Source organism: Mytilus trossulus, chromosome 9 (assembly GCF_036588685.1).
Source record: "Mytilus trossulus isolate FHL-02 chromosome 9, PNRI_Mtr1.1.1.hap1, whole genome shotgun sequence".
NCBI classification, from domain to species: domain Eukaryota; kingdom Metazoa; phylum Mollusca; class Bivalvia; order Mytilida; family Mytilidae; genus Mytilus; species Mytilus trossulus.
This window is the reverse complement of record NC_086381.1, coordinates 31,881,971-31,909,635: the sequence shown is the minus strand read 5'-3', so window position 1 is coordinate 31,909,635 and position 27,665 is coordinate 31,881,971. Positions and strand designations below refer to the sequence as shown.

The 27,665-nt window shown below is 34.7% G+C and overlaps 2 protein-coding genes across 2 annotated transcripts in view; one reads left to right on the top strand and one right to left on the bottom strand.

The window, feature by feature from the left end:
- LOC134685567 (uncharacterized) overlaps positions 1-21,557 on the top strand; it is a 30,134-nt gene extending 8,577 nt beyond the window's left edge. Inside the window, exons 4-11 of the mRNA XM_063545361.1 lie at positions 5,148-5,284; positions 5,597-5,778; positions 7,849-8,005; positions 11,772-11,933; positions 14,674-14,730; positions 16,957-18,493; positions 19,504-19,595; positions 21,403-21,557. Of these exons, the coding sequence (XP_063401431.1) occupies positions 5,148-5,284; positions 5,597-5,778; positions 7,849-8,005; positions 11,772-11,933; positions 14,674-14,730; positions 16,957-18,493; positions 19,504-19,595; positions 21,403-21,509 (2,431 nt within the window). The 3' untranslated portion in view covers positions 21,510-21,557. The remainder of the gene's footprint in view (positions 1-5,147; positions 5,285-5,596; positions 5,779-7,848; positions 8,006-11,771; positions 11,934-14,673; positions 14,731-16,956; positions 18,494-19,503; positions 19,596-21,402) is intronic.
- A 4,392-nt stretch (positions 21,558-25,949) lies between these two features.
- Positions 25,950-27,296, bottom strand: LOC134684554 (putative deoxyribonuclease TATDN2). Its single transcript, XM_063543847.1, has one exon. The coding sequence runs from the start codon at positions 27,294-27,296 to the stop codon at positions 25,950-25,952; it is 1,347 nt and encodes a 448-aa protein (XP_063399917.1).
- Between the last annotated feature and the right edge of the window lie 369 nt (positions 27,297-27,665).

The following is a 27,665-nucleotide window of genomic DNA, read 5'->3' as shown; positions in this document are numbered from 1 at the left end:
TTAGAATATATTTAGAACTGTTTTTTTAATGTAGTGCACTCGTCGCGAGTGTGTGAGCTCGATTCCTGACAGGGTAAAACCAAAGTCTTTAACATTGGGTATGTTTTGCATCTCTGCATGCAAGCAATCAGTGTTAATGAAAAATTATACAAAAGAGTCAATAGATTGTTTTGCTCGGAATCAGAATAACGTGTTCGGGTGGGTTGACATGTCTTGCCTGCGGACCGCGATTTAAAGGCACGTAAACGGCTTAACGTGCCGGTCTAGTGTACAAAGCAGCATTCATGCATCTTCAAAATTAGATATACATGTTCTCTTCTTTTAATTTTTTTTCTTCTGTTTATTTTCGACTTTGAGTCTAAGTTTGAATTTATCTTTGATATATTTCGCCTACAGAACTTATGTGAAGTTTTTTTTTGTGTAAACCATTTTTTCGAGCTTTATCGCAAAAGCGAGACGTAGCGATCCTACATTCCTTCGTCGTCCTCGACGGCGGCTGCGGCGTCCATACATATTCACTCTGTGGTTAAAGATTTGAAATTTTAATAACTTTTTTAATCTATCCTAGATTTCTACCAAACTTAGATTGAAGCATGTTTAATGATCATAAAATAGTATCCAGAAGTAAATTTTGTAAAAAAAGAAATCCGGTTTATCCGTATTTTACTTTTTAATGGACCTAGTGTTTCTGCCATTTAGCATTCCATTTATTCTGACAAGTGTGGTTATTTTTTTTTTTTACATCTTTCTTAAAATATCCTGGTTTTCTACAAACTTGAACAGATGTTTGTTTATGTTTGTTCATAAAATAGTATCCGGAAGGAAATTTTGTAAAAAGAAATTTACTTTTTATCCGTATACATTTATACATGTAATACAGTCTGCAGTTAAAGTTTTAAAAAACATTTGTTAGATTCATAAACCATCCTGGATTTTTACCAAACATGGACAGAAACTTCTTACAATCAAAGAAAGTATCTAGAGCAAAATTTTATATACATATAAATATATTTTCCCAATTTTTTATGAGCCTGCTACTGACAACAAAAGTAGAGGCCCTGGGTTTCGCGACACCATTACGAATTTTAAGGTATATGAAATATGTTTTGTGATATATTGACCCATTATTTCCAATATGTAGTCGTTTTCTTTGTAATCTGCAAAGGTAGAATAAAAGATTATTACTGCATATATCTTTTTATAGCTATTCCGATAGCGAATACATATTGTTAAGGGGAAGTGAACATACCAATAGAATATATATTATAATTATAATTTATATATATGGAAACTGATCATATGATCGGACAACTGACAACCAACAAAGATTTGGAGGATTTTATTTTCGCTATTGTAAAGTCCCATTCTTGATTAAATGTACCAGTAGAGGCCCGTAGCCAGGAATTTCCAAGGGGGTTCGACTTTAACAGTCACAATTCGAACAGAACATTGACTTTAGCAGTGCTCATTTGTTTTCAAGGGGGGGGGGGGGGTTCGTCGGACCCCCCTGGCTACGGGTATGCAGTATGTGTAACCGTTTTTAATCTCATTTTGTAAGTTAAACCGTTTATTGATTTTTGGGATGTACGGCGGGCGGCTACCAAACAGTGAACGTATCAAGATGAAATCTTTTCAAATTTAGATATGTTTTTCCTTTTGACTAAATGAAGGTCACGATTTTAGCTTTTACCGTTGTGGAGTTAAGACCTTTCAATAGTAAAAATTGATCCTTAGAGCGTTATCCGTGCAATTACTTGCATTTTGATAGCAATAAAAGTGATATTCAGAGCGTTGTCAGTGCAATAACTTGATAATGATTTGAAATCTTTTCAAATTAAGATATGTTGCCTCCTATGATTAAATGGATGTCTAGGTCGATTTTCACAATTTTAACTTTGAGGTTGTTGATTTATAGAGCGTAAGCCCCAGTCCCACTAGACCACGTTCGCGCAACGCTCACAGCGATCTAAAATAAATTCAGATTGTGGTGAGCTCGCAGTATGAGCGGCATGGAAATGTAATTTTCGTTTCAATCACGCTTCTACTTCGTCCTCATTACGCTTCTACAACGATCCTGCTACGATTATACCACGTTCTCGCCACGCTTATTCTGCGACCTCTACGATTATCACGATTTGTTTACGCCCATCACGTCCTCACTACGATCATACCACGATTTATCCGTTTGCTACACGATCTTACCCCGCTTCTACTGCGATTTATTTATTATAGCACGCACTTATACCGACCAAACTACGATCATACCGCGATTTTACTACGCTCCCAGCAATAAAGTCAACATCATGTTCCATATAAGTACTGTATCATTCCTTCTATTTCTCATTGAAACGTTGAGCTTGGAAACAACGCAGTCATGCAACCAAATCTAAGTAAGGGTAAGATTAAGGGTAGAGGCAGAGGCAGAGGCAGATAGAGATCTGATAGTAACTAATCATGATCCAGTAGATATATGTCGGATCCGGACCAATCCAAGCTTTATCACAACTTAATGCTGGTCCATCAAGCTCAAAAGACTATGCTTAAAATCCCAGTCCCACTACACCACGATCGCACCTTGCTCACCGCGATCTATTAAAAATAAATTCAGATCGTGGTGAGGTCGCGGTATGAGCGTCATGAAAATGTAAATTTTCGTTGCTTTCACAATGTTACTACGTCCTCATAACGCTTTTACACTGATCCCGCTACGATTATACTACCTTCTTTCCGCGCTTATTCTGCGACTTCACTACGCTTATCAAGATCTTTCTACGCTAATCACGTTCTCACTGCGACAATACCATGAGTTATCCGATTGCAACACGATCTTACCACGCTTCTTCTGCGATTATAGCACGTTCTTACCCTGATTATACAACGTTCCTACCTATCTTACTACGTTCTCAGCAATAACGTCAACATCGTGTTCCATATCAATACAGTTCCATTCCTTCTATTTCTGATTAATATGTAGATTTCTCGGAAACAATACAGTCATGCGCTATGTGCTTTGCTCATTGTTGAAGGCCGTACGGTGACCTATAGTCGTTAATTTCTGTGTCATTTTGGTACGTAACGTGTGGAGAGTTGTTCACTGGCAATTATCCCACATCTTCTTTTTTTTTTATATGCCACCAAAATCTACTAGAACACGTGGGTATGGTGGTAGGGGTTGATGTACAGGCAGAGGGAGCTCTGATAGTAATGAATCCTGATACAGCAGAGAGGTCGGACCGACAAATCCAACCTTAATTATTACCTTTTGCTGATCCATCAAGCTCAAATGACGATAATTTGATGATAAACGATAGCAGAGATGACACAGATGTGTGAAGCAAGGTGGAGCCGTTAGAGAAAATAAACGAGAAGTCCTGATTACATACATACAGATAAACAAAACCTGGAGAGATGTAATATATTTGTTTGTGAAAATTACAACGTAGTATGAACGTTGTCAGGTCGTAAGAAGAGCGCGATGAGGGCGGCAAGGGTGTGCTAGAATCGTACTATGGTCTTGAACAGCGTAGTGTAAACGTGGTATAGTCGTAGTGGAAGCGTAGTTGGGTCAAGATGAGAACGTGATAGTCGTAGTGATGTCGTAATAACGTCGTTGTGAGATCGTAGCACAATATCTCCGAGTAGAATCACTATTTCGTTACGCTGTCGCTACGATGGTACAGCGACCTTTGCGATCTTACTACGATCTTAATTCGCTTTCACTACGCTTCTACTTCGACCTGATTTCGCCTCGACCGCACCACGATTGTTTTGAACATGTTCAAATTTGGACACGCTCATCACGATCTTAAAGACTTCACCACTATTGAGTATCGTGATACGACCTCACTGCGATCTACACGATCGTAGTGCGATCGTGACCTAGTGGAACTGCGGTGTAAGTGAACGATAGTATGGATGACGTTAGATGTGTCAAGAATGATTGAGCCGTTGGAGATAAAGGACAGTGCTCAAAATAACATACAGACAAACAAAACCTGGAGAGCTTTTTTAAATTTTATATGAAAATGACAATGAGCATGAATGTAGTTGGGTCGTAAAAACAGCGTGATGAGGACGCAATGAGCGTGCTACAATTATACAATGGTCTTGAAATACGTGGTACTGTATAAGCGTGGTATTCGCGTGGTATAGTCGTAGTGGAAGCGTGTTTGAGTCGCGGCAAGAACGTGATGGTCGTAGTAAAGTCTCTGTGAGATCATAGTGCAGTTTCCCCCGCTAGAGTTTCGCGCTTTCGCTACGCTGTCGCTACGATGGTACAGCGACTTTTGCGATCTTACCACGACCTTACTACGCTCTCACTTCGCTTATACTACAACCTGATTTCGCCATGACCGCACCACGATTGTTTTGAACATGTTCAAAGTTAGCCACGCTCATAACGATCAGGAAGACCTCACCACGACCGAGCTACGACCTACTGCGATCTGCAAGATTGCTCTACGATCGTCAAATTTTTTTTTCACAGATCATAGTGCGATCGTTGCATTGTGTGACTGCAGTATATTTTATATATTTTTTTTAACATTCGAAATTCTTTGTTTATCAAAGTCATAACAGTAACAATTAATCATTGAGTTTATCTGTCCCATTGATTTTATTCAGGAATTGTTACATGTGTGTTTTTGGCGGTCAAGATTTGCAAATATCATTTTGAATTTCATGCAGGACAGTTTGGTTTTCAACTGGGTCTCTCTGACATCCTCTTGTTCACATTTTAACATTTTCATATACGCGGGAGGTAAGGCTAGCCATGAATCCAGGTCCAACCACCCATTTGTTTCTTAAATTTCCTGTCCCAAGTCAAGACTATGGCAGTTATTTTTGAATAGTTCGTTTCTATGTATGTTGCATTGGCGTTTGGTGTCGTTACACTTCATTGTTTCTGTTTTCCGTTGGTTTCCTTTTTTAGTTGATGTGTTTCCCTCGGTTTTGGTTTGTGTCCAGGATTTCTTTTCTCTCAAACGATTTGCGAATGTTGAACAGCGTTATACTACTATTGCCTTTATATGTGTTTAACTATACATGCTATAGTTATACATACCTTTTTATGTTTTAATGCATTATCGTGCAAAACTGTAAAATTATTTTATAACTGTATTAATAAATGTTGCAATTTTAATCTATAGTTGCAGATTTGCTGGTAAAAAATGTGGCGCTAAAGACTTTAAAACTATCTTGACAGATCAAGGACTTTGTTTTACCTTTAAGCCAGACAAGAATTCTAAATTGAGAGTCCATCGCGAATTGCGATCATGGCACACAGGTATGAAACTTTGTACATCAATGTTGTGATATATGCCTATTCAATACGTGGCTGTTTCTTTTCAAAATCAGAATTTCGTATACCAAAATACATTCACTTGTTTATAATCTTTAATGATTTTTCTTTTGGATAATTTAGTAATCAGAAGACATTGCTTATTTGATACTATATTTTAAATTAAAAACTCATTAGAGAACTAAACACAGTTGTAAATTTAAAATTTCTCATAAAAAGTAAAATGGTTTATCTCCAATTATATCTTTACACCACACGTTTTAATTTATACTGTATCCAGATAATTCTTGCTTGCAGGGTCAGACAACGGCTTGAAATTGGTTTTGAATACGGAGCAATATGAACATATGGACGGTCCAAATATCGCTTCTGGAATTAAACTACTTGCCCATCATGACACCGACATACCAAGAGTGAAGGAACTTGGGATTTCTGTTCCGACACATTCGTATGCTATGATAGGAGTAGATTTGACAGTCGTAAGTACAAAAAAAACTATTCACTATAGAATCAGCATGTGATACTTAAATTAACTACAGAGTTTGTATTCAATAAGGATTTCATACAACATTTTTTTAATTTCCTGAATTCAAACATAAAAATTAGGTGCAATAACAGTGCCAAACCACTAAGACTTTGGTACCCTTTTCATAAATCCATTTAACAAACATAATCTTATGTATGCCCCCACCGTAGCCACTGGGGCAATTAGTGTTTACTTTGTCCGTCTTTCCGTTCTTATATCTTTGTTTATATTAGATAAACACCAGTATCATTATTGCTTTTTTTCACATAACCATATGCATTTTGAATGCCTCCACACAAATGAATTCAAATCAATGTTTACTAATAAAGCGGAATCGGGTAGTCCATAGAATGCCTCCACACAAATGAATTCAAAGCAAATTAGTAATAAAACGGAAGAATCGGAGTATCCATAATCTTATCAATTAACAAACATATTGACACACTGGTTCTATGTAAATATTCTATTTGAAGACCCCTACATGTTGACTTTTTCATTACTACCTTTGATCCCAGAGAAATATTATTACCAGCACTGCATGCAAGATAGTAATCGTAATATTTTCTCTTCTTTCTGACATTCACTAAAGTACGAAAAATTTTGATAACATGAAGAAAAAAGCCACGAAGATGCAAACAAAAAAATAAACCAATAAAAACATATATACTGAGTGTCAATGAAAACGCAACACTTTTATTTTTTCAAAAAATCTTATAATTTTTATTTTATTTGTGAAAATTACTTTTGAGACAATTGTCGACAACTTAACGGTTGAGTGATTTTTGGAACAAATGCGAAGTAATGGTTATTTTGAACAGACATAAACCGAGTTCACCGCTTTCAACATACGCACCATTTTCACGATTTTGTCATTTAAAGCTTGGCTAATGTCATGAATTTTCCCGCCCTTAATGTCAAGAAACTGCAATAAACATCTGAGTAAATGCCCGGACTTTCTGACAACTAGCGAAATGCAGTTTTTAGCATGATCCAATGAAGCCTTTCACAGCATACAATTACGAGAAGACTGAAGTTGTAGCCTCTACAATAACCCAAATTCAACCAAAATGGACTATTTAATGATAAACCACATCCCGGGGTACAAAAAGCAAGCAACGCTCAGCAAGACCGATACATCTGGTCTTTAAAATATCCGATATCGACTCTGATGGATGTCCAAAGTTCATGAGAGTTCAATGGTGGTCACCGTAGAACCTTTGGAGAAATTTCAGTAAAGCAATATTTGCGCAGAAATTGTTAAAGAGCACTACAGTCTTTCCTTAGTGACATTAAAACGACCGTCTGGCGTAAACATCGAATTATGTACATCAAAAATCATTCATTCTGTACAAAAAACCGTCAGTGGTGGTAACATATACATTTGACACCCGCCTTGGCCAAAAGTCATGCTTTTCGCCGGATTTTGGTCCGAACGAGCAAATTTTGCATCAGATTTGACATGGTTTAGACGATGTAAACCATCACCAATATAATAAATATAAAAAAGAAGATGTGATTTGATCAGCTTGAGTTTGCTTTGTGAGACAAGTGGAATAACATTCCTCGGGATCACATTAAACGTCTTGGATAATCCATTCCACGGCGCTGTCGAGATTGCGCTACACCTCGGGGTTGTTAAATTTTTTGTAAGGACTGTGAGTTGATGATTCGACATTAGATGTTTCGTTTACCTATTGCGCCCGAAAGATGACAATGAAACATTTTTGTTTGATATCGATCTTTTGTTAAAATTGTAAATTTTAAACAAAAGTTAATTTTGAAAGATCATCATTTCTAATATAAATTTTATTTTTGGAAAAACAAGTTGCGTTTTCATTGGTATATTACAAATTGTATATGGAAAGGCACCTTTGCCACAGTAGGCCGACAAAAAAACATTTTGATTAACTAATTTCTCAAAGAAATAACAATGACTCAATAATTATGTTTCTTATTGTATTCATTTCAGAAAATCTTTTTCACTAGTGTATTTTGATGTACCTAAACTCTGGGTTTTTTTCAGATCGAGAGTTTACAAAAACCTTATGGGAATTGCAAGGATAAACCTCTCAATTACAGCAGAGAGTATACAAAGGATGACTGTTTGTTTGAATGTTTAAGTAGAGTTGCTGAACGAAAATGTGGTTGTAGCAATTACCTGATACCAAAAGATAAGACAAGTACTTACAATTCAATACTTGGGGTTAAATGATTTGGAGCTTTTGTCTTACAATCATACTCGATGAGGCTTTCTTTTTAATTTTGTGAACTTATGATAAAAAGCATTATTATTTTTTTTATGGTATCTGTGAATCGGACATCTAACTTCCAAATATAATTTACCTGTTTGTAATTGGGCTGTTGCTCAAATTTCAATACCATTAAAAAAAAAGCAATGGTAAACGTGTTTGGCTTTCTGCTTAGTCTCAAGCAATAATACATTTTTTTTTTGTGAAATTGAACCAAATTACACATTTTCACTCGTATTCTAAAGATATTTTGGAGAACAGGTTTATAATTAAAGTATTAAAAAGTTATTATAAATATCTGACAATTTGATTAAAATATAGACAGTGTGTCTAGCTTGTAAGTGAAGCGTTTTATAAAAATATGAATCTGGCAGATTTATAATTTCTGGTGATCATATAAAATTGTACATTTCAATTTCGGATGTCTGTTTTTGATAGAGGGACAGGGCAATATCGGACTGTCCTATTTCGGTTGTTTTCAAACTATAATGGTTGGCTTGCTGACCATGCTAGCTTCTACATAATATATGCTGTTTTCTAAATAAAAACACAATCACCATAAATTATATACATGCAAAAAAAAGCATAACACAGGAACGAGTTTACTTTAAATCAGAACAGGTCAACATAGCACATTTTTTTGACATAATTGAATGGTCTTATTTCTTGGTGTCATTGGCCAAGCTTTTAATTTTGCATAACATTTCTATGAATGATGACCTATTCAGCAAAACATTTGGAAGAACAGACAATAGTTTTTTTTCCCACAAAGTTTTGGTATTATTGCCAATATAAAAGGTAAACCAGTTTTCTGGATCAAAATAACAAGATGACTTATTGGGATTATTTAGAGAATCTTCTCGTATATATTAAAAGTAAATAGCAGAAAATAAAAACAAGAATTGTCAGGGCATGTGTCTATAAATGCAATAGCAGTATACCTCTGGACAATTATAGCCAAAAATAGATTTTCTTCAAATAAATCCGATCACAATCCAAAACCAAGAGAAACAAACACATCAACTATAGGAAAAAAAACCAACGTATCAACAGAACCGCTTAACTTTCACAAAAAGCAAACGCCAACATACATATAAACGAACTAGTTGATAACAAACTGTAATATTGCTGATTTGGTACAAGACATCCAAAGAATAAAATAGCTGGATGAAGCGGGTTTTATGGCAATGTTAATAACACCACTTCACAGAATAGCAACAAACGCCTGCCATTTGTAAACGACAGAACACAAAAACATCATAATAAATTATGAATAGTATCACACGGAGGTATCAACGCCACAAAAAGTGACGTCATATGTGAATTTCTCAAAACAGAATGTCAAAGTGGTATTCAGTTTTTAATTGTGTTATTTTCTGTATTTTCGAACTATTTAGTTCGACTGTCTATATAGAATTGTGTTTGTACTGCAGCAATTATTTGTATTTTTCATCCATGTCGGGTTTTCTTCTTAATCAAAACTGTTAAATCAAATACATCCTGTGCATATAATTACTTTAAGTTAAAAATAATATAAATGAACTAGCTGATTAGTTATCTTCACTTTTATATACATATAGAAATTGATAAAAGAATTCAAATCACCAACGATAAGACATAACACGATATCTAACTAGATTTGCAAACGAAACATCATAACTAAAAACATGAATGTTGGATGTATACATACCAAAAAAAATCCTAAAAGCAACGCGAATTGACACTCTGCAAACCGGTCATCTTGAATATGTCACAATCGGTATTTGACAGACCAGACGACTTAAATGGTAAACAACGATCTAAGACGTGGTAAAACTGTCATTATTAAGTTAAGTCACAGACATATCGTAAAGATCAATCAATTCGTGATGGTGTCTATGAAATTTATTGAGTGTCATTTTAACCTCTTCTCCTTATGCGTTATAACGTTGTTGTAGCAGTGTCTGCGTAAGATACTCACTCATGTAAACAAAGGTCCGTATAATGTTAGCATGCACGATCATAAAGTATCAACTGAGATAAACACCATACATAAACTTTCAATCAGTTAAATTGAGGTCTGAAGCTGGCATGTCCGTTAACTACTAGTAGTCTGTTGTTATTTATTTATTATTGTAATTTCATTTATTTTCTTTTGTTACATCTTCTGACATTGGACTCGGACTTCTCTTGAACTGAATTTTAATGTGCGTATTGTTATGCGTTTACTTTTCTACATTGGCTACATGTATAGGGGAGGGTTGAGATCTTATAAACATCATTTTTTATTGTAGTTTCTTTTGTATAATTCGGGGTTTAGTGTGACGTCCATTATCCCTGTACTGGTATAAATATTTTTAAGGGGCAAGCTGAAGGACACCTACGGTTGCGGGAGTTTCTCGCTACATCGATGAGCCATTTGTGGCATTCGGCTGTTGTCTGCTCTATGGTCGGGATGTTATCGCTTTGACACTTTCTCCATTTCTTTTCACAATTTTATACGAATGAACAGAGGATGTGCTGCTACTGTTGATAATAGGAAAATATATGACTAGGACTTGTCCCGTTTGTCATAAATTTTAGTTTGAAGTCGTCCATCGGTGTCAATATTAAGGAAACGATTAAGGCATGAAACAGTCCTTCTCGTATCAGTAGTATCCCTTATTTCAAGTTCACTGAGATATATATGAGATGCAAGTATTGACTGAAATATCGGTTATTCATTGAAGCACATTATCAATATATCTGAAAGTAAAATTTAAGAATTTCGAAACGCGATGTTTCTTTTTGTCTTTTTAGAAGGTTCTAAGTATATTCTGCTTCATACGAGTACAAATACGTATTGACCACTAAGGGTTTACAATACGAATCCTTTCGATAATCGAGTGTGTTGAAATATCAATCCTTCAACCTCTACAAAAATTGTCGATAAAAATCCCAGCATTTAAATAATATCGTTTCTGTATGTATCTGATAGAAACAGTGTGTTTTGTACGAAATAAGAATAATTATCACAAAAAGAACAAGAAATTTGCTGGAACAACGACATATTTGTCATGTAAAGAGTATAAACCATCCGCAACCTTCAGTTTCTTGAATGGGTTAGAAATCCTTAGCTCATAGTAAATCGTTCTATATCATACTTGACATATAGCCACTCTGAAACTACAAAATGGCATAAAAAATGCACACCGAAGAAAGAAAAACAACGACTTAAAATTAGGGTCTCATCATTGTAATTCGCAAACTTTCTCAGAAACAGCGAAGCACCTAGTATATATCATTAGGAAAAGAAATTCAAAAAAACTCCAACAATAAAACTCGACAAGAAAAAAATTAAAAGATAAAGCAACATGTAATTCTAAGACAAAAAAAAAACAAAAATATGTGTCCGTTGTACACCATGTTCCGCTGGTGCAACAATGTTCTTAATACTGTAAAAAAAAAGAATCTTGCTAGTATTTGCTATATCGGAGACGGTGTACCGTAACAAAACTGAAAGCCACAGGCATATGTTGTGCTTAAAACAATATGTACTCCGTTATTCCCTTAGTATGAATTTAAATTTGATAAGACAACAAAGTAAAACAGACATCATCTGATACACAAAATTGGGAGAGTAAAGAAATTTTGTAATCACAAACAATTTCACTTGATGTCTTTAACGGTTTTTCCATGATTTGTTTTTATCATACCAGTTCATTTCTATTTTTTTTAGTTAAACCGAAAAATGATGATGAAGAAGATGATGAAGAAGAAGAAGAAGATGATGAAGAAGAAGATGAAGAAGAAGATGATGAAGAAGATATAGATATAAAGGATCCAGAATTTGTACCAGCAGAGTCCCCTGTGCATGCTTCTTCTGGAAAACATGTTCAAAGTAAATAGACCTCACTTTTTTTCTTATTTACTTACTAGAATATCGTAGAACAACATATTCTTTTGTTTTTTGTCGAGCCTTCGACTTTAGTCGAAAAAGCGAGACTAAACGATCCTACATTCCGTCGTCGTCGGCGACGGCGTCCACAAATATTCATTCTGTGGTTAAAGTTTATGATCTTAAGAAAGTATTCAGAAGTAAATTTTGTAAAAATAAAATTCTATTTTTTCTGTATTTTATTTATAAATGGACTTAGTTTTTCTGCGGGAAAACATTACATTCACTCTGTGGTTAAAGTTTTTAAAATTTGAATATCTTTTTTAAACTATACCGGATTTCTACCAAACTTGGACAGAAGCTTGTTTATGATCATAAGATAGTATCCAGAGGTTAAGTTTGCAAAAATAAAATTCCATTTTTTCTATTTTTTACTCATAAATGGACTAAGTTTTTCAGCGGGGAAACATGACATTCACTCTGTGGTTAACGTTTTTAAAATTTCAATAACTTTCTTTAACTATCTTGGGTTTGTACAAAACTTCTTTATGATCATAAGATAGAAACCAGAAAGTTTGTAAAAAAATAAATCATTTTTTTCCGTATTATACTTTTAAATGGGCTTTGGTTTTCTGCCAGGAAACAACACATTCACTCTGTGGTTAAATTTTTTAAAACTCTAATAACTTTCTTATACTATTTTAAATTTGTACCAAATTTGGACAGAAGCTTGTTTATGATCAAAAGCTAGTATCTAGAAAGGAAATTTTGTGAATATTTGGTACCTGTGTATCTGTATTTTACTTATAAATGGACTTTTTCTTCTAGTTAACATTACATACAGTCTGCAGTTAAATTTTTTAAAACTTTTATTCGATTCATAAACTATCCTGAAATTTTTACCAAACTTGGACAGAAGCTTCTTACAATCAAAAGATAGTATCAAGAGGAATATTTTTATTGATTGTTTACCTCATTTTTGTTGATCCTGGGAGTTACATCAAAAGTAGGCGAGACACTGGGTTCCGCGGAACCCTTACGAATTTTTTCTTGTTGTTACTAAATTTATATTCCTCTGAAAGTATGATAGTGTGTTAACATAAAAGCACTATATAGACGTCATTAAAAAAGCTGGACAAATGATCGATATATATCCAAAGGATGTGGCTTTTTCTTTTTTTAATTATAAATGTCCTGAAGAATGATTACACAGGCATCATCAACACTAATAATGGTTACTTTGATGTTTCTTGATATTTTATTTTGTAAAATATATATTAAAGATGTTTATTACATTGACTTTAAGAAATAGTTTCCACATTCAATTTTTAACTGGTTTGAATAGATAATGGTTGGTACAATTTTATTATTTGTATATAACAGTGATATTCATAAGATACAAAACAAGGGAGGGGGGACCCCACAAGTAAAATAAAAAAAGACAACTCTTCTGCAAAATCACAAAATAAGAAAGACAGATAACGGCCTACTGTATACAACTTATAAAGTAATATTGAGCAAAATGAACTCCACAAAAAACCGGTTATGAACTCCGTGAGGGTGTTCAGTTCCCGTTTTGTAAGTGTCACCCATCGCGTTATTCGTTGCGAGTCAACGTCAAACCTTGGCGGAATAGAACTAGATTGTAGCTACAATAAATCCGTACTAAACTGTAGCTCATAATATCAACCATAAAAAGGTACCGGCAATGTTTTTCCGACAATATGAAGAATTCAAAGAGGAAATTACAAACACACTGAATCTGGAAATATTTCTCAATGTAAGATGACTTTAGATATTGCAAAAACATGGGTTTACTGACAAAGTAAAATTTGTATATGCCGCTTGGCTTTATAACGACCAAAAACTAGGCTTATGTTACAAGTCATTCAAGTAGTCAATAACTATCCCTTGTGAAATAAAATTCAAACAAACTATTCAATCGGATACACTATTCTTCAGATAACAAGTAATATAGTTGTAAATAAAAACTAATTCATAACAATTCTTTACCAATATTGGGCGATGTGGTATTATAAGCAATGAAACAAATGTCCACGAGAGTCAATGTGCTCTTGTTTTTATGGAAAAAAGCCATGAAATGCCCAATTCATATACGATTAACAAGAATGTGTCCAAAGTACACGGATGCCCCACTCGCAATATAATTTTCCATGCTCAATATGATAATATAAGCAATATGGTATATGATAAACTATATAAGATATCTTATAAACAAGAATGTGTCCCAAGTGGACCGTGAATTTGGGTAAAAAGTCTAATGTGGCATTAAAATTAGAAAGATCATACAATAGGGAACATGTGTACTAAGTTTCAAGTTTCAAAAAAGCTACCTTGACCAAAAATTTAACCTGAAACGGGACAGACAGACGAACGAACGGACGGACGGACGAACGAACGGTACGACGGACCAACGGACGCACAGACCAGAAAACATAATGCCCCTCTTCTATCGTAGGTGGGGCATAAATATATGTGTTTTCAAATAGAAAATAAAAAAGTGTGATTATTTGATTCCTTTGAACATTTCAGCTATATTTGAAAAAAAAGTTTATTCCTTGACATTTTTCTTTATTTATATTTGTTTACCTAAAGATATGCACCACATGTACATGATGTAGTATCGATGGATTTTGTGATGTTTTGAATAAGAAAATAGAAATGATGTTTTTTAATGTGTGTGTATCTTATGCTTTAGTTCTAACATCATGTAATATTTCAGATAAAATCGAGCCATGTTCTATTAAAAAGTACTTGCATTGTTATCAGAAAAAATATGGTAAGTTGTTAAACAGTAGTTTTGAAAAAGAATCATTTCATGATAGTTTATACACTAGAACAATGTATGTAATGTAAACTATTAGATATCAAATATTGTAGAACTAATTGTCAAAAAAGATAGCAATATGAATACTAGTATATATCAAGAATAATATATACTGAAGTAATGAATTGGAATAAAGAACAAATTGTAATATTATGTTTGAATTTTGCCTGCTTTGCATCTTCACTTTTAAATAATTTTAACGACTATGAATTTGCATTCCTGCATCGGAACCGAAAGAACACAAATTATAGGAGTTCTATTCTGACAAAATGTTATGTTTCTTAAGATAACCCGATACAAAGATTTTTCATCCCCAATCAGACATCTTTAAACTGATGTAATTCCAATCATCTTTCTTTAAATTTTATAAATGAGGTAACATTTAAAGAAAGAAGAAGGATTAATATTTCAAATTGAGTTAATTTCATTATGACATAATTATTACAAAATTAATTGTTATGTAAGAAGTTGCCATATTGTGATGTCCATACTTGAATGAATTAAGCTTCTTTGTTATTCATAGCATCCCAAAATATTTTATAGATTCTCTTACAACACAGTTTGAACTCCAAAACCGTGTCTCAGATTTTTCTAAATGTATTACATTCTCTCATAAATCTTCAATGAAGTTGGCAACATCGATTCAAAAGAGACCACTAAATTCAATTGGGTATAAAATTTGTTCTATTGATGTTTTTGAAATCTGAGACACAGTTTTGGAGGTCAATATGTGTTGTATAAAAATCTATAAAATATTTTGGGATGCTATGAATTACTTAGACGCTAAATTAATTCAAGTGTGACCATCACAATATGGCAACTAATTACATAATAATTAATTATGTAATAATTACGTCATTATGAAATCACAATTTGAAAGATTAATCTTTCTTCTTTCATTTGTTACCTCATTTATAAAATATAAAAAAGGATGAAATGAATTACATTAGTTTAAAGTTGTCTGATTGGGAGTGAAAAAAATCTTTGTATTCTGCTACCTTAAATAGTATTCTTGCGTTCTTCTCACAACATTAGAAAAGTTTCCATTTTTGTTTGGAACAAAGTTTTATCTACGATTTTCTTTAATCTATAAGTGTCAAATTAACAACAATCTTCATCGCTGTTCACTTGATCTTTTTTACAATCACACACGTCAATTATTCATTCTTCCTATGTAATCAAACAAAATAGACAAGACAAGACATAAACTTCATTAAAATCTTACCAGATATAAAATACACAGCATATCAGCATAATAAAACACAAGATGAGTGCCACACTATAAAGAGTTACGCGAGAGCTATTAAGTATATACTTATTCAATCAATATACAACCAAATTGGCTTCTATGATACATGCTTCAACTGGAAATTGTATACGCTAAAACACTAAAATAATGCTGCGAGAAACGGGGGTGGGGGAACGACATCTTTCCTGTAAGTACAATATTTTTTTATTGGAATTTGCAGCTTTAAAATTTAGGAAATCCTTTAAATAAGGAATTATAATTTCCTCTTGGAAAGCTGTGATTCCTTACTGATTTTTGCTATATTTAAGGTCTTTTTGGGGATTTGATCAACCATTCATTGTTTCTTCATTAGTTTTGGGATATGTGTATTTTGAGTTCTAGAATCCAAGAGGAAATTAATTGTCGAAATGCAAATCTGTTGCAGTAAAGTTGATACTATTAATATTATTATTACACATTCATAAATTACTTATATTATTATGGTGTTTTGTTTTTCCTATTTCCTATTTTGTTTTTGTATACAAGTTTACCTTGTATACAAAATGAGAACGTTATCTTTTATAAAAAAAAAAACTTAAATAAATTGAAACAACACTGACAAATAACGAATGATAAAAAAAGTCTTATACAAAAAAATCACACCTAAGAACAATAATTTATCCAATACAATAAATGATAGCCTAACTTATATTACATGAAAAGCTCATATCGAAAAAATTTACAGTTTTTTAAAGAGTAAAGAAAGCTTCGTGCTAGAGTAAAGTTGTATAGTCTTTGTTTTTCTGTCATTTATTTGAACAGGGCCCTATAAAATATCAAAATAAAAGTAACATAGATTATTATTTAAAAAAAAGTACAGCGTGGATTTTATAAAGGTCCTTTGAGTCTTATTATAATAAATGTGTTTATTAGATTACCTCTGCTTGCAGATTTGGCATACCTTGATTACAATTTGCATTGCAACTGCCCTGCACCTTGTTCCGCCAGGTTATATAAACCGTTGATGTCTTATGCTTCAACCGTGGAAAAAGATGATGATCGAAATAAACAGACAAGTATTCAATCTAGTGGCGCTGAAATACATGGAAATCTCACTTTACAAGCCAAAGTGCAAAAAGCAGTTGAAATAAAACACAGAAAAAATGTAGTCAGACGTAAAGTATTCAATCGAATACGTACCAACTTTATGCAGGAGTATAAAAACTATAAAATGATGATTGGTCATGACATGCTTATGTATAAATGGAAAACAAAGTTCTCAAAAATGCTAGATTATGATCGGAAATGTATAGAAAAGATGAAAGAATTATTTTTATTTCAGATATACAACCTAGAATATAATTTTATTTTGGCTCGTCAAGAAATGGAAGAAGAAACGATATCAAATGTGTGTCAAGGATACAATGAAATCAGATCAATTGTTGAAAATACGTTGATGTCCTTATCCGTGAAGAATCGTGAGAGCCAATCAAATATTTTATTTTACACAACACAGCTGTTTCTTCAAAGCAAATTGGAAAATCTTGACAACGCTGCTGATAATATATCAACACTTTTCAATTCGTATAGCTCAGGAAAACCTATTTTTCATTACTCGTTTAAAAACTATAGCGAGAGCTACAATATGTTTATTGTCCCAAAAAAGTTACTTAGAGATTCCATGCGCCATTATATTGAATATTCTCAGAAATATTCGTCAGCAGTAGATGGAAATATTGAAAGTGTACGTGTGAGTATGAATGAATACTTGTCGTTGCTAAAGAGTGTGATGGAGTCTGGAAATCTTAATGAACAGCGCATGTCTGAACTCAGCAAAAATTACAAAGACAACTGTAAAGCTTTCTTGTACAATAAACGTGTTTTCTATAAGGAATGTCTTGATAGACCACTTGAAATATTAAAAACAAATTTGAAAAATTTCACCTCTTTGACAGATAAGTATTTGAAATCAATGGAATTCGTTTTGAAAAAATATAACCAATTTAAAACAAAACTTGTAGAAAAGCCTGATTTAACAGAGTTTTTACTGTTATTGCAAGACTACTTGGTCAAACCGAATATCACTAAAGATGATTTGTACATAAAATCACGCTTAACCAAATTAAGCATTGCGAGAATAGTATCAGATTTTGATGGATTGAAAAGAATACAAAATACTGTATATGATAAATTGTCCGAAAATAAAGAGCCAATAGCCGAAATCTGGAGAGTGATCAACTACGATGAAAATATGAAGACGTTTTATGATTCCGTGAACAAATCCATTTTTTCAAAATCTCATTTAACATATTTTAAAAATGGGCATAGATATGGAGGATCTGGTAACATTTTCAATTTAGCTCAATGGTGGTGGAGACCAAGTGATGTCGTTTATGGTATTTCAAATTTAGAAAAACGATTTGATGAGTTATATGAAGACTTGAATTTATTCAAGAAACAAACGAGAATTGATGATAACTTTAACAAGTAAGTGTGTTTTACAATATGATTTCATAACCAGTTTCAAATTTAGTGGAAAAATTCTAAAATCTAAATCTTATTAAATAATCTCTTATATGAATGTTAATTTTGACTAATATGATCCTTTATTTAGGTAAGTTGTTAGTTGCCACTAATTTGTTTTATTTTATTTTTGTTTTTGGGGGATTATTAATTAAACTTCATATTGAATATGTCCACACATTCAACTCTTTCACAAACCTAATAAATTATAAAAAGAAGACATTAAATTCTTATTCTTATAATATCAAAATATATGCTACAACCATGAAATTGAAAGTAATCTATAGCTTCTCGTTTTTTTTTGTTTTTTTGCAATGTTTGAACATTGTCATGTTATTAGTTAGTGCAGTTTTGGGCGTTGTTTCTTATACTGAATTGCTCAGTTATCGTCAGACAATCAAAGTTAAAGATAATAATGTAGATTACATGTAATATAATTATAACCATATTTGCAGCTCCATAATTGGGTTTTGACACTCATATGATATTTTTTGAAAAAGTCTATATAATATAAAACTTTGAAAAACTATTGTATGACTGTTCTATTCTTCTACACTGAAAGATGTATATGTGCATTATAGTTGAATTCCAAGTTTGTAGACTTACAATTTATACTTAAGACATTAATTGTGTAGCTGGACTCCGTTTCTTTTTTAAAAATGGTATAATATTTTTGAAGAATTGACTAATGCATTTGTTCAAATGCAGTTATACATACTTCAAATCACTATGATGTGATCTGAGCGTCACTGATGAGTCTTATGTAGACAAATCGCGCGTCTGGCTTACAATATTATAATTCTGGTATCTTTGATAACAAATTACCACTGGCAGTGAATCATGTATAAATCTATGACTTACACTTTAGCAATACACCATTTGTTGTCCACCTTTACTGGATACCACAGAAGTTCTGATTATTATTTTAATTGTATAACACAACAAGACTTCATGATAGTATTATTATTTTGCAGGACCAACTTTCTGCCGATAGATATTTTCTTCAGAGAGCTGAGCTTTATGGAAATAAAACAACAAGAAGCCTATGATTTATGGGCATTTTTTTGTAAGTATTCAAATAGAGGTATTAAATGGTGAAGTTTTTCAGATATTTATATCTATTATGGACTTTTGACGAAAAACACGTAAAATAAGGACTTGTTCAGATTATATGAACAAGGACTTCGTCCAAGTGTCTGTATATAAGAGGTCTATTTAGATAGCGTATTGACTGAATGAAAGTCCTTCAGTTATATAACATATGTGTTAACAGTGAATTATGGAAGAGGGGTGAAAGATACCAGAGGGACAGTCAAACTGATAAAATCGAAAATAACTTGAAAACGCCAAGGCTAAAAATGTCAAACAGGCAAATCATAGTACTCAAGAAAAAACAGAAAACTAGAGGCTGAGCAACATGAACCCCACCAAAAACAGAAGGTGATCTCATGTGCTCCGGAAGGGTAGGCAGATATTGGTCCACATGTGGCACCCGTCGTGTTGCTCATGTTATTACAAATCCGGTAAATAGTCTAATTCGGTAGGTCACATTCTTGGAAAGGGACGGGGATTATAGTTGGGATGTAAGAAACATATCCGATATCATCTGTGTAACAGTTATTCCATAACGGTCAACCAACTCGTGATGGTGTCCGGAAATGAACACCAATGTTCTTTCTGTGTATTTTCACATTGTATTTTTAGATATTGCGTCAATATATAAATAGAAACATAGCGTGATATACTTGTGAAAAAGGCTTCAGGTATATGGTATACTCTTTGAGTCACGTGATCGAAATAACATATGAAAAAATAACAGAATGCTACATCATAAACTATATAAAGTCTTTTCAAATGATTGTAATAATTGACAGTGATATATTCGCTTAAGTACAGTGAAGTGCCAGTTACACCAGGTTAAATAATTATTACAACTGAACGTCCAAATCATATGGCAAACAGGTCATTCAATTCTTATGAATTTTTTAAAGTTACAATTTTGGTGTTTATACGAGATTCTGAGATTTGAACATAGATAAGCTACTGCCACTTTTATTCTGCTTAGACCTTGATTTTGATTTAGCATAATATTTTAGTTAGTATTGAAAAAAAAAATACAGGTGTTATATGCTGTGGATTCCTTAATTTTTCTAATGAACTAATTTTGCAGGATTGGCGAAAAATGTATTTTCGAGGCTTTTTGAATTATTGTTTTGCCAAGAGTTGCATACAATTCTATCAAATATATAAACATTATGGCATTATGAGAAATGGGTTCATGATATATAGTAATATAAGGACTTAGCTTGTTTTACATTTAATATTCAGATACGAACTTTGTCAAACTTTCATGGAGTTTAGCGAAGATTTGAACAGAAGCTTTTTATATATCAAAACTCTATTTTCATAATTTTGTTAAAACTCTTTACCATTTTTTTATATAAATTTCACAATATCCTGCCTTTAATTTTATCAAATTAGAGAAATGGTATTAGGACTATAACATCAAAGGTAGTCTACGCTATAAAAGTGAGACGAAATATACCAATGGGACATTCAAAAGCGTACTGACAATGCCATGACAAAAAACGAAAAAAAATATTAAGGGAAACAACATTATACTTAACACATCATAGAAAGCTAAAGACTGAGTAACACGAACCCCACCAAAAAAAAATAATTTGTAGTTCAAAAAATGTTTGGATCCATCAAGTTATATTAAACTTCTCATATTCAGAACATTAATTTAGGTGTCAAATGATTTATCATTTTTATTTTTATTATACACGTTAAATACACACGAGAAAGTTCTATCTCTTTCTTGATATTTTAAGATACTGTTATGTATTTCTATCAATTTATTTCATTTGCAGGTGATGTTGGAGGAGCACTTGGTTTATTTGTTGGGGCAAGTGCAGTAACTCTTTTTGAGTTTATGGACTGTTTGGTACACATAGTGTTATCATTACGTAAAAAATAACTTGTCTTTTATATGCTATTTGAATTTCAATAAAAATAACTTATTCTTTTTACATCTCTGGATCAGCACAATCATAAGTAAATGGGAAAAAGGAAGACTTTGTGATGCTCACCTTGCCAGTACATTTCAACTTAATAATTTTTATTCCAATATTTCTTAGCTGAAAATCGGAAAAAAATTGTGTCCAAATTTATCAGGAAAATAAAATGAAGTAATACTTAATATTTTGTTTGCGACCGAATTGCTTTCCTTGATTTAACTTTATTAGAAATCTTCAATGCTGAATATTAGAAACCAGAGGATTTATCAGCACTTCTGTGTTGACTTGAAAGTTATCATTAATATGAAATAATAGCCAAATCCATTTAAGGTCAATTTTATCTGAGGGAGTGAAACCCTTAGCTTCTTAGTAATTTCTGAGTTCATTCCAACTGCAACAGTATCGACCAGGTGTTAAAAAAAAATTTCACTTTAAGTTATGCGTCCCGTGCACTTTTCTGGATTTACCTCATTTACTATAGCTCCAAGACAATTATTTAAAAAAAAAAATGTCAATATGCCATAACCGAAGGATCTTCCGAAAATTGTCATTACAGATTTGATTTATCTTGAATGTTGTATCCACAAGTTTTTGAATTTTAGACAAGCGATTTCATGCTGAAACAACGTAACGAAAAAAGGTTAACTAGTGACGTTGTGTGCAAATTTGTTAATGAACATAGATAATATCTAAATCAATGTTCCTTACCAGATACGACTCTGGGAACGTGAAAAGGCGTGGGCCCCCAGACAAATTGTGGATGGAAACAGGCAAAAAGCTTGGATTAACCATGATAAAGCGCCATAAAAAGTGATCGGTCACCTTGTCCCCTCTAAAATAAATTCAGTACATTAGTTAATGCTACATATGCAAAATAATTAGCTTCCGTGTCCAAAATAATAAGTTTCGTGTGCAAATCAGATATTATGTGAACTGGGTATATTTTGAATTAAACTTATTTTCATATTATTATAGCCATATAACACTAAACTGCTTAATTTCACCTTTAGGTTCCACACTGGATGAATCACACCTTCTAGAAAACTTATTTCCATTTGATCTAAAATTAAATGTTTGAGGACTGAACATATGTACCTCCGTTTTATAAGGCACTCCGGTAATGGAAAGGCATCATGTTCTTCTCTTTCTAAAATGTTCATATTTACTGTTGTAAATAGAACCTTTAAATGCACTGTCTATTTTGGATTGGGGACAGAATTTGTGGTGCAATGGAAGATATATTTTGACAGAAAGAAACTTCCTGATGAAGGTAAATCCCAAAAAGCGAGTCGGACACCGAATTTGTTAAAGTTATCATCCTTATTTAGTTTATTTTTAAATTAAAACAATTTGTAAATAAAATCACCAGGAAATGATGATATGGAGAAATGCTTAAAGATGGTATTCCTTAAATTCAACATACGTTAAAATTTTGATACTTTCTGCTTTAGCTTTTGCAATTTTCTAGGTCCATTTTTTATATTGATGCATCCTTCGCTTTCAGATCTGTTATACTAGAGTTTTCTTTTTTTGGCCAATTAAGAAAAGCACTTCGATGGTTGTATTGTAAGACGTAAAAAGTCATAGGGGAAAAAAGAGGAACGAAAGATACCAGAAGGACAGTTAATCGTATTTGATATTAAACATACGAGGATTGCTGGCCCTTTCTATTTATTGTCGAGCCTTCGACTTAAGTCGAAAAAGCGAGACTAAGCGATCCTATATTCCGTCGTCGGCGGCGTCAACAAGTATTCACTCTGTAGTAAATTTTGTAAAAATAAAATTCCATTTTTGCCGTATTTTACTGACAAATGGACTTAGTTTTTTTCTGCGGTTAAAGTTTTCAGAATTTTAATAACTCTTAAACTATCCTGGGTTTGTACCAAATTTGGACAGAAGCTTGTTTATGATAATAACATAGTATCCAGAAGTAAATTTTGTAAATAAATAAATCCATTTTTTCCATATTTTACTTTTAAATGGACTTAGTTTTTCTGCGGGGAACCATTACATTCACTCTATGGTTAAAGTTTTTGAAATTTTAATAACTTTCTTAAACTATCCTGGGTTTGTACCAAACTTGGACAGAAGCTTATTTATGATCATAAGATTGTATCCAGAAGTAAAGTTTGTAAAAAGATTACTCTGTTTTTTTCTGTAATTTACTTTTAAAGGGACTTAGATTTTCTTACAATCATAAAATAGTAACAAGAGGAATATTTTTATTGATTTTTTTCATCATTATTGTTAAGCCTGCGATTTACAGCAGAAATATGCGAGACACTGGGTTCCGCGGAACCCTTACAATTTATTTTTTTATATATTTAAGCACTTTATACATATCAACGGAATTATACAGGAACAAATCGAATCAGTACAAATCTATAGTTCATCAACTTGTATTAGCAATAACGGTATCAATTTAACTGCACAAACGAGCATTTCGACAAATAATTTCTCTTTAGTGATGTCAGAGAACAAATTTGTACAATCCGAAACCTACTGAAAATTGAAAAGAGGTAGTAAAAATAGAGCAAACTCGGAAGCCGTTAAGAGTTTATGTCGTCCACTAGATATTGATACTTAATAAAAACCTATAGTATGTAAAACTTTACAAAGAGCCAGTGTTGGCATTTCCAATAGGCTTTAAATAAGAACTGTGTGCAACCAATGCTCATTTTGTAATAATCTAAACCTGATCAAATTCAAATAATTTATTTCTCATCTACAACAAAAATAAACGTTGGTTATGTTTCTGCGCAAGATCTGCATTTCGTCTCAAGAATGTTGAGGTACAAAATATCCGACCGAAGAATCAGATTTGCGTGAATGGGATATATACATGTTCATGTAAATAAATATATATATATATATATATTCATAAAAATTCACAAAAATTAGGTTAGATGAGGTACATGTAGATAATACAATATTTGCATCATTGTTATAACATTTTCACCCTTCACTGAACGTATCAATATATGTAACCAAATAACGTTACCGTTACGTTATTGCTGTGCATAAATTGCGCACTTCTTTTATGCATTTAGTTTTGCTTTGAATGTCTTAATAAATCGTTTCTCCAGAGTTTTTGTGTATTCCCCATTATCGCGGCGACATTTGTAGTTTTTTATTTTCTGTTGGCGTAAGTACGGGGGCATATTTGATGTTTGTGGACACGTTATCTTGCACTAAGTTTCCAAACGTATTTTTTCACATGTTGGGCATGTAATGAAACAAATTAAATTTCTGGATTTGCAAGTCAGCTCTGCGTTCACGTGAAATATTTCTTCACAATGTCTTGAATTTAGTTTCTTGTGTACAATTTGTTAATTCTGTTAATTCATATCATAGTTTAAAATAGTATTTAAATCATATTTTTTTTTACCCCGAAGGGTATCACCAGCCCAGTAGTCAGCACTTTGAAAAACTATAAGGCTTTTTTACCTTAGGAATAGATTACTTTAGCTGTTTTTGGCAAAACGATTAGGAATTTGTTGGTCCTCAATGCTCTTTAACTTCGTATTTTATTTGGCCTTTTGAACATGTTTTTATTCGAGCGTAACTTATGTGTCTTTTGTAGACAAAGCGCGCGTCTGGCGTAAATATGAATATTTATCCTGGTACGTATGATGAGTTTATTTGAATAGTTTTTTTTATCGGTACTATATATCACTATTGTTATTGCAAATCATTTAATAACCAGGAACAAATAAAATATTATATAAAAAATACGATTATAATTATGTACTAGTATCTGGTTTACGACATGACTTAACATGTGTTACATGTATCGTGTAGTATACAGTTAGCAACACTTGTAGTTGTAAGCTTTCTCAAAACTTACCCTGGCTATCTTGCAAGTACAGTTAGACGGTTATCTAATTATTCTCTGGGTCGGCTAGAATCAGCGTGCTTTGGCTTCTGCTCTAGGTTTTTCGACTGCCGGCAGATCCGAAACGAGGCTCTCTCGTCTTCCGGATCTGCCTCCAATGTGGAGCACCACCAATGACCCTGAGGTACTACACTCCCCCCAACTTTGTACAAAAGGGGTTACCCCCGGGTAAAAACAAAAGATCATGCTAGGGAAATCAGTAGGGAACATACCAAAAACAGGATCAGAAACACAGTAAACCCGCCCCCACCCATGCCCTATGGAGACTGAACTACAGTTGGTCACCCCCCATTCCCCTCACCCTCGGGATCCCCATGTCACACACCCCAGGATTACGCATATATACATCCTCCCCTTTTGGCCAACGGGCCCTCAAATTCATTACTAAGAGCCAACTGGCTATAACTATGGTTAATTTAGGAGCCAACGGGCTGTAAATTCATTTAACAATTGTAACTGGCCAACGGGCCTTTCTGTTGCTATGTACATGTTGGGAGTTGCCCACCTACGGGTTAACTCCGTACAGACGGCTACCATTAAGGTGGGCCACCCGTACAATTTCCCTCGGTGATTCTGCCCTCACTGTCCCCACCACCTTTGCCACCTCATAAAGGTAATGAGGGTGGCCATGCCCTGCATTTGGTGGGGGGAAGTAAGGGGCATCACTCTCCAAGAGAATCCTGTATGGGGGCACCGACCTCAAGGCCTCCTTCTGCTCAGAGTTAAAGGACCTGACACCCATACCAAACCCAAAATAAGCGTTGCGGTATGAGTCTTGCCACTCCCGCACCTGAGCAATCCCCCCCTGGAAACAGTGAAGATGAATTAACTGCAGCGGATTAGCTACCACACTCTTCAGAACCTCTAAGACCTCGCGATGGGCTCGGGCGTGAACCCTATCCAGTCTGCAACCCCGAATGTGCAAGACCACAGGCTGGTCAAAGCGGCAGGACTGGAGTGCCCATCGCAAGGTCGATATCTGCCGGGCGTGTAGTTTTTCCTCCACAGTGTAATCCACCCCCACCTCTCCAAGGGCGGACACACTTGGGTGCGACACCAGTTGGTGGAACCGGTGCTGAACGGCGTCCTCAAACTGCCCAGCACTCTTTGGGTGGATTCCCACTGCTCCAACCCACCCTGGCTCCAGCCTCAAAGGCACACTGGGCCAAGTCTTCGGGTTGCAGAAAACTGCAACCCCTCCAGCCAGCTTGACTGGATCCACAGGGACAGGGTCCAACCGCACCCTTAGGAAATCACCCAGAGATGTCCGAGGAGGCAGCCCCATCTTGGTCAGGGACCTATCCAGATGCATATGGCTGTCAAATGCCTCCGGAAGATCCCTGCACAATTGAGACTCCACTCCCCTACTCCCTGAGGGATTCCCCGGGTACTTTGATCCCTGTGCCCCCGCAGATGAGGATGAGCCTCTTGACCCTAGACTTGGAAGTGACCTGCTGGGACCAGGACGTGGAAGAGACATGAGGGAGGGTACAGGCCGGGTGGGGAGGGACATGAGGGAGGGAATGGACCTGGGAGAGGGCCCCGTGGAACTGAACGCCCCAACCTGCCCCATGGGCCTGGGAGTCCCCTGTGTGCAAACCGGAGCCCCCAGCCGGCTAAAAACTCCTGCCTTGGCTGGTGGACTCCCCTGCTCACTAGAGGAGCTCGCCTGGGACGGCTCACTGGAGCTAAGGTTAACCTTCCCCAGAAAGGCCTGACGCTGATGTTCCTGTAGTAAAGCCATCAACTCCACCTGCGCCCTCCAATGCATAAGGACTGCAGGTGAGTTTATTGGTGACAGTGTAAAGGTTCGCGGAACCTCCCACCGCGCCAATTGGCACACTGCTGCCATGGCTCCCCACTCAGCGGTCAAGTCCTCTGGAGTCAGCCCCACAGTCTCCAGCTGGCTTATCACCCAATGGATGGGGTCCCCAACAGCAGCCCCCCCCCCCCCCCCCCCCAGGGCCCTGAAGAGTGTGCTCAGCGATGTGAGACGCACCCGGGCTAACCCTGGGTCGGAGACTACCAGGTCACGGAACACCTCGGCCACGTGCTCCGCGAGAATGTGCCCTTCCAGGCCTGGTCCCCGGGTTTCACAGCCAGAAACTGGACAAGACAGTCCAGTACCAACTGCTTCACCCTGAACTCCTTAGTGAGGTGTTGCCACCTCACCGGAAGCTGGGGAGCCAGACTGGCCCCGACACACCTCCTGACCCTGAGC